Here is a 15,255-nt window from a genome sequence, read left to right on the forward strand (position 1 = left end):
CATCAGTTTTGGCTCTTTCCGGAACATACAGGACCCGGTTCTTACAGGAGTCGGTGTCTAATCCTTTTTCCTCTTAGCAGAGTGCACAGCAGTCTTCTGTTTGTCAGAATTTTTTTTTAGGCAGTATTTTCAGGATAATTACTTTAGCTGGCAACTTGCTGTTCTACAACATCCTAGCTGTAATGCTTTAGCCTGAAGAGGTCGTTCTTGCACGTTGATCTTAATACATTGCACCACTTCAGATATCTTGCCAGTAGACACCACCATGGGAACTGAGAAGATAACATTAATCTCTTTCACATGTTTCCAATACTTCCTTGCAGAAGGCACCATGAATGTTACCTTTGTGCTCAGGCGAGTTCTTTGCTGTCACTTGATCACTGAAATACACACATTCTTACACACAGCTATTATGAAAAGAGCACTCCCTGTGTGAGTGTTACACCTGGTTTCTGTTTTCTCCACGGACTGTGATGGCAGTGGCTTTTCCCTTTGAGTTGTACTCATGTGGAGAGATGATACGTGTGGATCTTGAATAGAACGCCACAAAGGATTCCAAATTGAGAACATGGAGTGGTGATGGTGGGCGGGAGTTTATTTTTACTACTTATTGTGCCAAGAGGTATCTTTGTCATACGTCCGACGCAGCCTCAGAACAGATTTTCTGTTATAGTGACTTAGGTTAATTTTAAAATGTATCCAATTTTTTTAATTTGTCCTCCTTTGGGAAAGGTTTCGCTTATCAAATATCCAGCATCATGAGTTTGTTTATGTTGATAAACTGTGGTGCAAGGCTTAATTTATTTTTAGTTTATTTCCTATAAAAATCTTAGACTAAAAGTTTAACAGTTCCATTTTGTAAACAAAATGCTGCATCAATATCACTGTCACATGACCAAACAGAGGTCACATGACCATCCTGCTCCAGAAACATGAACAAGGTGGAGATGAAGATCGGTTATTAATGTCAGTCCAGTCTTGCTTATCATACCAATACTCATATGTGAAAAAATGACTAACATTGGTCAATGCCATGTTAGTTCTGATATGCTGTGCATCCCTAATTGACAGTTCTGTTTAAAAATAATAGAAAAAAGTATTACAGACCAAACATTATTCACTGAGGGTAAAGTCAGCAACAAATATATTACTGGTGTTGGCATGTTTCATATATCACATTTGACCAGTCCTAGTCAAATGATCTTCCAGAGAAATGTGTTCAGACACAAAGGAAGTTTTTACCGCTGTTCATCTGGAGTATTGATGCTTTTAACGTTCAATCATGAATGAATTCAGAACATTTCTGATTGTTTTGGAAGTATGTTGTATGCTGTAGAGCATAAGAAGTCACTTACCTTCAGTGCTGGTAAATAAGGAATTCTTAAAAGCTAGCAACAGGTTGACAAATATCATTAACCACAGAACATTTGACCATCCTTGTTATCACAAATAATTATAGTACGCTGGCATAAAAGCCACTTCAAAAGACCTTAAAGGGTTAGTTCAGATTTTGTGAGGTTCTGTGAAGTCATTATTGGTAATAGTTTCCTTACAGGTAAATAGTAGCGAGATGTGGTGTCACTCAGCTTGTTAAAAATGTAAACAGTCAAATGAACAGCACCTGTTTAGTTGGTTTCAGAAATTTAAAAAAGTCAAACTACAAAATTTTGGTAGTAGTGGAATATAATGTTGGTGTATATGACAAGGTTACGATTTACCAACAGAAAAAAAATTTGGGTTTTTTTCAGCCAAGCAACATTCTTGTTTCTATGTGAAGTTGCCTTGGTTGAGTCTACCGTTTGTGTCAGTGCAATTATTATCCACCATTCAATCATCAACCAATGGAACCTTCTTTATATTGTTTAGGACACTCTTTCTAACCCTGTCTGTTATTTAAAGCTTCTAGAGTCCTTCTGTTTTACTGTTGAAGAGTTTTTTTGTTCTGTTTTTTTTCCCCCCAATCTGGGACCAATGTCTGGACCAGCAGCCATTCGTCTTTGACTCCATCGTGAGACATGCTTGTCTGAAATGTTTAGCTCATACATAAAACAATTAGTCTCTATGTTGTTGTCTGGAGCAGAGTGTCGCCCACTGTGATTTTTCACTCTTAGGCCCGCCTGGATCCAGGTGTGGTCCTCTTTCTTGTGTTTATGCTGCTTGCGGTGATGCTTGACGGCAGACATCGACACCACATCCAAACAGCAAGCTGTGGCTCGGCAGGTTGATCATGAGGACCTTTGGTTGGGGTGGAGGTTGGTTTGTAATGTCCTACAAACAGCTTTCAGCCTCCTCCCTCTGCCCCTTACTGTCACCTCTTTTGTTTGTTTTGGCTTCTCTCTTTAGACTGTGTCGTTCGGGGTTATCGAAATACGCGGTGCAAAAAAAAAAATCCAATGTAATTTTTTTTTTTTTTTTGTCTTTTGGGTGGAAAAATAGGTTGATTATGAGCAGCAGTAGTTTTCTTATGAGGGTTGTATTTCATTAAGGGAAAAATGCTGTTCAAACCGGCCTCCATTCTTCTTTATAGAATTATTTTCATTTGGCCACAATGTCAAGTTTTTGAGCAAAATTTAAGTCTGGTTTTTGACATTTCGAATCTTAATTTTCTTATTTTTTTTAATTTTGAGTCCTTCAGAGCTGGACTTACTGGTTTACTTTGAATCACTAGTTATGTCTCCATCCAAATGTCATGTCTCAAAAACAGAAAATTAGAATTAAGCACATTTCCATGTTCTGGTTTGGAGCGAATCAACCAGGCTGTGCAAAGCAGGGTTTTGTTAGATGTCGATGTTTAGCATTGCTGTAAAAACAGGAAGTAGTAGAAGTGGTTGCAAACCAGCATGGACCACACATCTCAGAAAAACAGAGAGAGGTTTTCAGGAATTCGTTATTCTGTAATGTCAACCAGCATTGGCAATATTACATTATGTCCGAAGATGTCAGAAACAGCTGACCAGTTGTGTGAGGTTAAATGTTTGCTACATCTCAACTTATTCAGCAAATGTATTTCTATATTCACTTTAGCAAATTACCGCTTTTCTGGAAAAGCCAACAAAAAACCAACTCAAGTGACAATGAAAACTGTTTTCTGAAACTGAAGAAGTTATTTTGAACTTTGCTGTTTCCACCAACCTTTTTTAGTGCGATTCACACAGAGCCAGGTTGGTTTGGATTGCTTTTTACCTTATTTAATATAATCATCATGCAAAAACAATTTGTTTTGTTTTTGCATGATGGGATTTTTAGTCTGGTTGAATTTAAATAATTTTGAGCTAAAACATCGAAGCGTGCCAGATGTGCATCTTTTCACAGCATCTGTTGAGTTTATCTGTAATGGAATCTGCACTCTGAATTGTTGTGGAAGATGAATTGTAGATTAGACGACCCTAAAAATACAGGCGCAGAAGAATTAAATAACTATTTAATACTGGAAGCATGACGCCATCAGAATGTCTTGTTGAACATAACAGTTATGTGTGCTATGGCCAAACATCCTCCTTCCTCAGAGCCACGCATGGAGACGAGCTCACCATTGCAGGCTGAACCTGGAGAATGTTCTTGTTTAAAAGCAGCATTCCTCCCTTTTATAGGGAGGTCTTACATATACACACATTCCAGCCTAAAGCAACCATGTCTGCTTCGTTCAGGTTTATTCCTCTTTAGAATTTCTATACCTTACTGATTGTTGATTGGACCAGTATCGGAATGAATGGAGTGTCCTCTCCTCTAGTCTTTAGGACCATGTGGTTGGAGATATCGCCGTGATTTTGATCCTCCTTGGCATGTTCTCATCTGTTAAAGGAGTAATTTTCACACTTTTTAAACATTTCATCATCTTGATTTTAGAACATCTGCTTATCTTTTATGTTAAACTAAGATGCTCCATGTACCGCAGTGTGCAAAAGATTTATTTCTTGTCTGTAAATGTGCAATGCATGAGTTGGGGAGTTTAACACTAATGTAGTTGGTTCATTTATCTCTCAAAGATATGTATTTATATACAAACTGAACTGGATAAAAACATACCTAATGTATTTTTAGCTCGTATGTTCTTGTTTGGATTTCTAAAATGTTTGCAGCGTAGGAAAGTTCTCCGTGTCTCCATGTCATTGACTTTTTCTATCCTTGTTTTGCAGAGAGAATAATCGACAACATTTTAACTGAAACAAGAAGTTTTGGACTCGGGGAGGACCTCGACAGGTACTCACTCATACCCGCATTACCATCATGTGTGGACTTTTGTCTGAGTTACTGACTTCTGCTTCTTTCCTCCCAGTCTCAGCTGTAAAAGATGCATCATAGTGGGAAACGGGGGGATCCTGTACAATAAGTCTTTGGGCTCCCGTATAGATGAATATGATGTTGTTGTGAGGTAAGACGAAGCAAGTATTAACATACATTAAAGTAGCCGCACCAATGTAGCCATGACCTGTTGGGTGGGCCTGTCAGTCAGCCCTCTCGCCGCAGACACAGAGGGAACAGTGACTGGCTTTCAGACATTTGCTGAAGTAGATGAGACCGGTGGAAAAGATCGATTTCACATGGCAGTATCTGCCAATCACCCAAAACTAAGGAATTTGGGGCCAATGTATTGGTGGACTCCTAGAAACAATTGTTTCTGTCCAGTGTTCTGGAAAGACCTTAAAGACCATTTTCACAAGTTGGACTGTTAAGACCGTTGATGATCAGCTGAATGTTGCTTAGGAAAATTACAAAAACCCAAAAGCCTCATGTCACTGAGCAGACCTCAGCTAGCATAGTAAATATTAAAGTTCACTGATATCATTAGAAAACTGAACAAATGTGACTTATTTCAGGGTTCCCAAAAATAAGCCTATTTTTTATATGTTTTTTTTTTTATCAACATAATGTAACATGATGGTTTAGGTCAGTGCTTCTCAATTCCAGTCCTCAGGCCCCCCTGCTCTGCATGTTTTAGATGTGCCTCTATTCCAGAACAGCTGATTCAAATGATTGCATGACCATCAAGTGCTGCAGAAACCTGTTGATCACCCATAGATTCAACCCAGGTGTGTAGCAGAAGGGAAACACCTAAAACATGCAGGGCAGGGGGGCCTGAGGACCGGAATTGAGAAACCCTGGTTTAGGTTAATTGTTCTTCAGCCAACCATCACGTAAGTCTAAATGTTTGGATGCAATAAAAGATGTTCTTTTGGAGAGATCTGAATTAGGTAAAAGAGTCTAATCATGTATTACCGATGGCTAAGCACAGTGGTGGATGGGTGATCATTTCTGGTTGTTTTACAGTCACTGAGTGAAGCACAGACTCCTCTGTATTCCAAAGCTTAGTCATCAACAGAACAATGATCCCAAACAGTAGCAAACCACCAATCAAATGGCTTCATTAGCCCCACCTTCAATCTTAACAAACTGCATTATTGAACTTTAAAAAAGAGAAACAAATGTCTGTAAACATCAACATAAAGAAACATTTTAAAGAAAAGTAAGGCAATAATCCTTCACAACATAAGACTACCAAAACAGTTTATATTCTTTTTACATACAGTTTTACTTCCTTGGCTTTTTGCACACAGCTTCTTTTGTTTTATTTTAGTTGCTATTCAGTAGATATCTGTGTAATACATTGAGTTCAAAGCACTTTACAAATAAAATTATTATTATTAACTTGGTGAGTTTGCAATTTGCATAGCTAGTGACTTTGTAAGAATTTTATGATTTTGGTTTGAAACACGAAGAAAGTATGGGTATATTTGTTAATATTGTGCATAAAAATACGGAGTTAAGGAGTATAAAGCTATTGGTTCATGAAAAAAACAGTCTTATGAATGATTGACCTATGTGGTGGTAAGGTCACATGATTAAAAAAGTTTTTTTTCCTCAGTTTTGAGAATTTTGAATTAACTCAGAATATTTCAGTGTAGCTATGCTTTCTGGCTTCATGCTTTTTCCTTGAATGAAGCCTCCATAGCAGGCACACATTTTTAATCAGCTTTTCTTCTCAATTTGTGATATTCTGTTCAACTTAATGAATTGTCATTATAAATTTAACACATGCACCAATGAATAGGCTCCTTTTTCCTTAGTTCTGGGTGATTGGCCAATACTTAATCTTATCCACTGATCTCATCTCCCTCCACAAATGTCTGATAATCAGAGCCACTGTTCCCTTTTCCTCAGACCTGCCCACCAAGTCACTTCTGTAGTATATAAAATAGAATCGGTATTGGCCAAAATCGGAATTGGCAGGTCAGACTTTTTACAAAATTGTGACCAGCCAAACTGCAATCAGTGTACCCCTAATTTCTACTGTGGGTATTTGTGTTAATGTGAGTTTTTCAACTCAGACTTGGAGTTCTCCTCACATAACGCTCAGAATTTGAGTTTATTAATTCAGTAAGACAGATCATTGTTGTCTTGGATGTCTTGAGAGTAACATTCAGCAGTGTCCACATTCCGTTACTAGTACATAGTTGAACCGTAAATAAAGAGTTAATGCATATTAGACTCACTCATGCTCTGCTTTTGTTGGCAGGTTAAACGGAGCCCCAATAGCTGGTTACAAAAGAGATGTAGGGACCAAAACCACATTGAGGATTACCTACCCAGAGGGAGCAATCCAGAAATCTGAACACTATGAAGGCGACTCACTCTTCGTCTTTTCTGCTTTCAAACCAATTGATTTTAAGTGGCTGAGAAACATGGTCTTCAAGGAAAAACTGGTAAGCAGAACGCCATGTTCTTCTTGTACTAAAATTAAAATGCTATGCTGCTTTGAATCTTTTTTAAGCTTAGGAAAAAACAGATATATAGACATATTTAAAGTAAGGGTGTCTGCACATCCTTAAAAAGTCTAAAAAAAAAATCTTAACTTAAAAAACTAAGTTAGCCTTTAATATGTTAATCACAGGTCTTAAAGAACTATTTAATTTTTTCTACATTTTTTTTCACTCTCTTGACTTTCTTGTCATGCAAAGGTTTGAGTCGCACTCAGACATCTTCATTGCGTTTTGTGACCTGAGACACTTGAGGTTACCAGTAACTCACTGCTAACATACCCTAGCTAGCTAGCTAGCTTTTTTGCATCTGTTATGTGTGCGAAATTTTTGGCAGTTGGCCAGACGAAGTTTGTACATTTCTGTGGAGATATGGGTGTTGGATTCCATTCATAATGGTCTTATGCTTTGATTGGTTGTGGATATATAAGCAGAGAAAACATGATGTCGGTGTTCATAAAGCTGTATAGATCCTCAGTTTTCTGGTCCATTTTACCAACCGAGTTCTTTGACTGAAGAGTGTTGAGTGAAGGTGAGAATTGATGACGCGGCACTGAAGTGAAATGCTTATGTCCTTATGATCACGGGGAGCTGAAATCCTTTATAAGCATTAACCCCCCAGTTTAATTCCAAAGACTTTTATATCACATAAGTGAGAGCAAACTGACTGGATTTTATCACTGTAAAATGTGTTGAGCACAGATATTCTTAGGAGACATTGGGTTCTTTATATTCATTGTGATAAATAATCGTATTTTTTCTTTACCTTTGTGGATTGCTGATGCTCCAACTCTATTGAGTCAGATTACATTAAGTCCACTCAGCACCCAAGAAAAGACTTTACTGAGGAAAAACCTTCAACAGCTCCTACAGTATATGAAGGTTTTCACCAGAAATAAAGCTGTTATGCATCTTATTCTGTTATCTATTCATTACAAGTAATAAATACATGCAAGTTTGCATGTACATTATTGCGCACTTTTCAATTAATTTAATTGTTAGTTGTGATGGTGCAACAAAAAACACAAAAGAGACAAAAACCTTCAGTCAGAAATGTCTATTTCAACCAGTTGCTAGTAAAGATTCCCACTGCAGACTTACTACTCAATTAACCACTTTTGCACCTTTGGTAACTTGGAGTAACAGTTGAAATTTAACTACTAGAGGAGTTAAATATCTCAGGCCTGGATTTAAGTGACCGGAATTTTTCGAAGCAGGATTGTTCTTTCTAATCAGAAAGCCAAAAGTTGGAAAAGAACTCCACACAGCTGGGACTTTCACTGACCAGCTGATTTCTCAGACTAAAACAAAATGAGAATGAATAAGAAAATGGAGGTTAAAACCAGAAATGAATAACATTCTTACTGGATGGACATCAAAGAAAAAGCCAGTCTGCATAATAGTGTGACTCTGGATTAAAGGACAGGAGAAGGGCAAAGATAGAGAGGATAATAGCTGGGAAAAAGAAAATAAGTTGAATAAGCGAATTGGTGGAAAATGGCTTACTTGGCTGGCTGATGGCCTCTCCAGCCTTTGATAGGGCCCAGATTTTCTGGCTTGTCAGTGGGAGAGGACAGTGGAAATGGCTGCTCCGGATAATTGATCTGGCCTCTGGCGTCAGCCTCAATCTCCTTTGAACTGCAGAGGAAGGAAGAATGTCTCTGGTGGGTTAATAATCAGAGGCAGTCTGCAAAAAAAAAAGGGAAAAGAAAATCCTTAAGCAAATGTTTTCTTTTTATGTCAAGATGAGGGTGTTATTCTTGTACAGTTAGAAATGAATAACTTATTTACCTTTTTGATTTGACTAGAAGAAAGTCTGTTTTGTTTGTCTTGGGACAGACTCAACTGTTGCACCACAGTTTATACTTCAAGGTCTGTCATCAGCTTGTGGATGATTCATTACGGAAGAAATTATAATCACCATTAGTCTGATCAGCATTGGAATCAGGATTATTAAAACAATTACTCATTGGGTTGTAAAAATAAAGAAAAAAATTAATGGCTGTGACCATAAAATTCTTCCTGATTTCTTTTTGTTGAATCGTGTCTTGAAATAGCGCCATTTCCTTAAAATAAATATATCTGTATTTATTTAGAAGTACGCATTGAAATGCGACTCATTTTATAGTAAATATATACAAGTATTGTATTTCAACCTTCTGTGGAAACTAAAACACAACTTGACCAGATATGACAAATATCAAACATATTCAGTTACAAAAAAATATATTAAAAGTATAAAATTTTGAACTAAGTTAACTGCAGGGTGTGTAATTAATGAAATTTTAATCAAAAAGCATACATTGACAAATGAGCAAAATTTTCAATTCAAAAACTCTTTGCTTCAGAATTATTAAAGACATATATATACTCATATGAGCTCCACAACCAGCTTTCCAGTGTTTCAGAAAGCCTAGATGATTGTTGGAACTTCTTTAGAAATGTGAACTGTGGATACTGACATTAGCGTTGGGGATGCCTGTGCTGCTCCTTCATGTTTAGCATTGAGATGCTATTTTAGGCTTGAATAATTTCGCTGATATGCTAACTCCTTTTAGCACAACTTGAACACAACAGTAGGGTTGTCCCGTCAATATTGATATTGAAGCAAAAATTAACTCCAATTGGGCCAAGAGAAGTGGCTTTATTGTCCATTGTTGTTCACATGCGTCAGATTTACCGAAAACTAGTGAATTCAACGCACCCAGCCTGAACCTTTTTGTTTGTGGAAAAAAAATACAACTAATTGTTTGTTTTTGAAAAATTTTAATTGTTACATTTCATCTGATTAATTAATCAAAATTAAGGCATTAAAGTCCTGACCCTTAAAAATGCATTATGGGAAAAGTAAATTGTCACAAGTGCCAGTTTTTTAGCCAGTTCTAGTTTGGATTTGATCAATCTTCTGTCAGCCAATACCAAAGTACCAAATCTCTTGAGGAGAAAAAACTTTTTTTTTCTAAGGCATTATTGCAGAAGCACTAATCATTGTTCAACTCAAATAAGAACAGATCAGACGTTCTGTTTACATTACACGCTTTGCAGTAGCATGAACATATCCACCCAGGAATCCGTTTAGAATGCTGCAACTAAGGCAGAAATGATTGTGTTTCCATGGCGACACAGTGTTTATCTATGGATTTTCGGTCTTGGCAAAAACATGAAAGGTGCCGCTGGTATCCTGTCTTCATTGTAGCTGACTTAGAATCATCAAATCAAAGTGCAGTGGAAATATAAAGAGGTAGTTATCTGTCTAAAGGTTTCTTCTGGGAAATGTTCCAATAATAATAACTCATAAATACTTTACTTACTTTATTTTGTGCTTCTTTCTTTTATTAAATATCAAACAGGAGGCTGAAATTCAGGATACAGAGCAGGAAATCCTTATCAAGTCACAGCAAGCTTCTCTCCTTATTTTTGCATTTTGTAGATTCTGAGGGGAAACACAGTGTCCATCTCTAATCGGTGTAGTTGGGAGTTTCTTTTTGTAACCTGGACATTTACAGTTGGAAGTGATGCTAAAACGCCTTAACTTGCTTTACAACGGAGAGGATTTCCTATTTTATTGGTTCAATTCAATATTAATTTTTCCATGTGTGGAAGCTTTGGGTTGCAAAGCTGTGCTGTCTGAAGTGACTCAGACAGCCGCTGGTACTTGACTCTTCTGAACTGTTGTTATGGCTTTTTACATTCCTGGAGTGCAGGGTTGGAAGTCTGAGCTGAATCCAGTTAAGAGGGGAAATTTCCCAATCTGCCATTTAGTGTTCTGTATACTCTGCCAAACAAACACATGCAAGCTCCCGCCAGCTCTTTCATTCACAAACCTGCAAACTGGGGCGGGGGGAATTTTCAGGACGACTCCCGGTTTGGATCCGATCAGCATCCAGGTCTGTTGTGGACTGCGTACATAATCAGTGGTGCGGCATCAAAAGGCTTCCTGAATCCCTCATTACCGCGGCAATCATTCTACGACTCAGCTTCGTCACTCCTCCAAAGTCTGACCTGACGTTTGCAACAGCCTGCCTTATTGTGCCGTTGGATGCTGTTTACACATGTGCTCAAACACCATCTCCACACTCGTTGATACCGGAACTTTTTTTTTTCCTCAGTGTCTTAATTTCAGGGGGGTTTTTTACCTTGAATTCTCACAGGCCGTTAATGCACTTGCAGCCACAGCTGTTTGTATATGCGGGGTTATTCTTAAACAGAACCATCGAAGGATATACAGCTGGTTGTAAACACGGGGTTTGAAGGTGGAGGGTCGGTGTTCTCTCCCTGCTGTTTGTTTACAGGAGCTTTCCCTGCTCACTCCGGGGCCGAAAGATGAATGATGGATGCAGACAATTTGAGGAAGAGAGCACTTCTCCTTTAATAGAAATAGAGGCAGGGGTTCCTCCTTAGAGGTAGCTAAATGTTGTAAGAGGACTAGGATCGTAAAAACATTTCAACACTGCCATTTCCCTGGCAGTGTTGGAAAGAGAGTTTCCAAGGAATTACTGAAAAGTTGAACCAGGTATCACAAACTTCTTGATGAACTTTTGTTTTCTTAAATATTACAATCATAAACCTCTGGTAATCTCCGTGTACTATCCAGATTTTTAAAATTAATAAGCCTGACTTTTCTGATCCAAAATGTTGACTCTTGACTCTTGTCACCAAGGCGCAATGTAGGTGTCTAGGCAGATCTTTTTAAGAATAAACATCTGGTAAGCATCTCCAAAAAACATGGATACATGCAGTCGTAAATATTTACATACTCGTAAACAAAAATTTTTAGCACAAAACGGCTGACTAACGTGCTGCGTGGATGTTGTTAATTAAAAGGGCTTTTAAAAATAAAACTCTTGGCGTTTGTGCTAAGCTTAAATTTCACAAGGTACACCAGGCACAGTACGTGCTGATGGTTTTAGGATCAACATTTTGCACATCATGATGGGGCTTTACACCAGGTGTTCTAACTGGATTGTGTGCTTTGCAGAAATAATAAAACCACAGTTTATCATTTTGACTTTTACATCATTGACGTGCATCAAAATTCTGCACCAGAATAGGCAAAATCTGGACATAAAATTATAGTTATGAAACTAACTATAATTTTGTTAAGACGTTTTGGCTGTGTGTGCAATTTATTAGAGAACAATTATAGCCATTTTCACCAATAAAGGGAGGTCGTTTGTAGAAAGAGATTTCCCCAGTATTCAGTTTTTTTCAATGGTGTGAATTAAGTTTTTGTTAAGGTTTGAGTTGGGGATATACTTGTAATGGTCCAGGTTATGGAAAATGTCTGGGTTAAGGCAGCAGCTAAAAAGAATGGAAGTCGATACAAAATCCTTGAACCAATAAAAAGTACAAGAATTTTGCGTGTGTGAGTCTTGTCTACTGCAGCTGGCTTTCTGGATGAAGTTGAAACATTCGTGCAAACACACACACTCCTAGGCTGACGTGGTGCCCATTTGTTCTCTTCTTGGTTAAAATTTCTAATAAAATAAGAAAAAAAGAGATAAAATGTTATAATCAAAAATCCTTACAAGGAAATGTAAATGTAAATTTTTACTTGTATAGGGGAAACCACATGTTCTGTTGTGTGATATAGTTGAAGTGAAGTTAACTTCTTTTTTTTTGTATTGTAATATAAAAGGTTTTTTTGTTTAATTACAACAGCGGCTATATCACCAAAAATATGGGCAAATTATAATGGTTAAACGACCACGCAACAAAAAGGAGTTGAGCCAAAAATGGGAATTGATTTTTACCCATTTCCCAGAAAACTGTGCTGCACACAGAGGTCCTCAGGGTAACGATGTTGTGAAGTGTTTGCTGTGTTTTTACGCTTGCTGTCATGGGAGTGGGTTTCACACACCGGATAACCCAGAGAGAGGCAGGAACTGGGAAAGCACTGTGACCTCTGTGGAGACACAGGTCATGGTATGTGTCAAAAGACACCAGAGACAAATTGGTGTGTTTCAGATGCCAGACAAACAAAAGACCAAAAATGCTTGGAATTTCATCGCTCTTGATTTCATCGACTGTAATCGCTCCTGCTGTGCACCTGACCTTTTAACACCTTTCTGTTTGCCCTTTCAAACAATCTCTCTGTAATGATTCCTCTTCAGTGGAACTCGTATGTAGTGAGAAACTGCACCTTGTAAATCCAAATGCTCTCTGCATACTCACCCCTAAAGACCTCCAGACAACCTTAATTGGGATTGTTCTATGTTCTTTGCTGCTGTTTTGGTTTTTAAATTGCTTCAAGTCAGCCTTCTGGAATTCAGTCCTCCTCATTTAAGTTATCCACTTCATAAAAAGCCAACACAACCACATCCTCACCCAGTTGTTTACAGGATTGAAGAACTCAGTTAGAGCCAAACAGTTCGATAGTTGTCTAGGATGCGAGCACGTCTGCCTCTCCAGATGTATTAGCTAATTATTGTAGACAATTTTCAAAATTAGGCCATAATTTTAAAAGCGAACACATACCGTGCCTGATGTGAAGACAGTTAAGCTCCCCTCCTCGAAGTCTGTTTACAGAATAAGGCTTTAAAACCACCTGTAGGAACCAGCATATATGAAGGAAAGCCTCCCTCCCTTAGCTACAGTGTTTCAGCCCTGTTCATGGCTGCTGTAATTTCCCTCAGCCCCAGAGGAGCCATATATTGAGCTATCTGTTTCATTTGACACAGAGGAACATTTTTGTTAAAACGGGAGTCGGGTTTCATTGGTTTGTGCCACAAAAAAAATTTAAGCCGCAGTGGAACCTAACTACACTTTAAGCTGTAAAAGCAAGGCTAGAAATTGTACAGTTTACTTATTTAGACATTTTACGTCCGTTTTGGAAAGCATGTATTTAATTTTATGTGACAGGAAAAGGGATAATGGGCATGCCCAGCCTTATTTAGGAACTTCACCAACGTTGTAACTTTTGACATTTTTTTCCCTCGTCACTCTTCCATTCAGGCTGGATCACTGTTTCCTTTAGTTTGGTCGCCGGTTTCGCTTCTCCTTGTAGGATTTTTACCTCACCCAAACTATTGTCTGCACTAATCCGTTGCTTTAAAGTCTTTATTTGATGGTTTCTGAAGCTTTGATTGTCCTTCAGCTTTGAGATTGCATGGCAGGTACGCTTAGCCTTTATAAAGCTACAGCTCTTGATGACAACACTGCTATAGAGGAACTCGAGTGTTATTAGATACAGTTTGGCAAACACAGTAATGGCATGCTCAGAGGTTTCTGGCTTATACAAACTATCTTTATTTGTGTAACTTTTCCTCTTTGAAGACTCCACCAATGTTAATGGATCCTATGACTGTCACCGTTAAATGAAAATGAATAAGGATAATTAAAAGGATCCATCTTTATATATTGCAAAACTTGTTAACAGCTTTATCCTGATAATCCTCTGGTAATCTCTTTATTTCCAATAATTTAACACAGATAACAGTGAGCCTTTTCAAACCTGCCCTGAGAGCTTCAGTGCTCCTAAACAAAACATAAATTCCACTTGGTGAACATTTTATGGTATAGTTAATTAATTTTACTGTAGCAAGTGGTTTATTTATGTTTGTTATGGTAGACTGTGCCATTGCTGGTATCATTGGATGACTGCATTTGACCAAAGCTCACATTTTCTCACCTTCCTCAAAAAGTGGCCTATGATTTATCAAAATGGATTTTTAGCAAAACAATCACCACCTCTTGGTTGCCAAAAGACAATTTTAGGCAAAAAAAAAGACTTAAGAAAGTGACAATTTGAAGTTCCGTAATGCAGCGCTCGTGGTGTGCAGCATGCTTTAATTACAGCAATGCAACTCATCAAGCTAGCGATGCTAAAGAATCACCTTTCTTCAGGTTGTTTGTTGCCTCTTTTGGTAGATGCTTTCACACAGACAGGAGTGTTGTTAATGTGGAGTCCAACCTTTCCTTTCTAAATGAGTCAATCTCCTTGAATTAATTTGTTGAACTGAACTTGTAAACCTTGGGATTCATTGTTCAGTCATACCAAGATGTTTATACCAGATACCTCTGCTCCCCTGCTCCACTCTTTTATCCAACATTTTTTATCACTTGCGAGAATTCACCAAACTCTCTCCATTTCCTCTAAATTGTCTGCCATATTTCTTTACTCTAAAGTCTCATATGGTATTGCAGGGTTTTAGGGGAGTTCCTGTCTGGAATCTGAATGCTGGTGAGTGGAATCAGTGTTTCTGGCCAGACACCACACACTGTACGACCAAAACCATTTTACCTGAGATTTATCATCAAGTGTCGTCTGTCAGGTTATGAAAATGAACTAGGCATTAGAAATGACAGGGGCATTTACTACCTGAAATAGTTTTTAGTAATTTTTTCATATACAATGGAGACATTTTATATCAGATTAATAGAAATATTGAGCATAATGTGATTCTAAATTAACTTTAATTCATGCAACTTGTTACATTCAGCTCAATTTTCTGAGCTGAATTTTCACTGTCATATGTAGAGCAATATTTTGATTTTTCTG

General features: G+C 37.8%; 1 protein-coding gene across 8 annotated transcripts in view; it reads left to right on the plus strand.

Moving 5' to 3' along the window:
* st3gal3b (ST3 beta-galactoside alpha-2,3-sialyltransferase 3b) overlaps positions 1 to 15,255 on the plus strand; it is a 74,227-nt gene that overhangs the window by 41,675 nt on the left and 17,297 nt on the right. For all 8 annotated transcript variants that reach the window (XR_003595898.1, XM_028020451.1, XM_028020452.1 and 5 more), the window contains 3 exons: positions 4,137 to 4,200; positions 4,277 to 4,372; positions 6,515 to 6,701. Coding sequence is in view for 7 of the 8 variants with exons in the window: in XM_028020451.1 (XP_027876252.1) it covers positions 4,137 to 4,200; positions 4,277 to 4,372; positions 6,515 to 6,701 (347 nt within the window). In the remaining variant the exon portion in view is untranslated. The remainder of the gene's footprint in view (positions 1 to 4,136; positions 4,201 to 4,276; positions 4,373 to 6,514; positions 6,702 to 15,255) is intronic.

The sequence above is a fragment of the Xiphophorus couchianus genome, chromosome 6 (genome assembly GCF_001444195.1).
Source record: "Xiphophorus couchianus chromosome 6, X_couchianus-1.0, whole genome shotgun sequence".
NCBI lineage: Eukaryota > Metazoa > Chordata > Actinopteri > Cyprinodontiformes > Poeciliidae > Xiphophorus > Xiphophorus couchianus.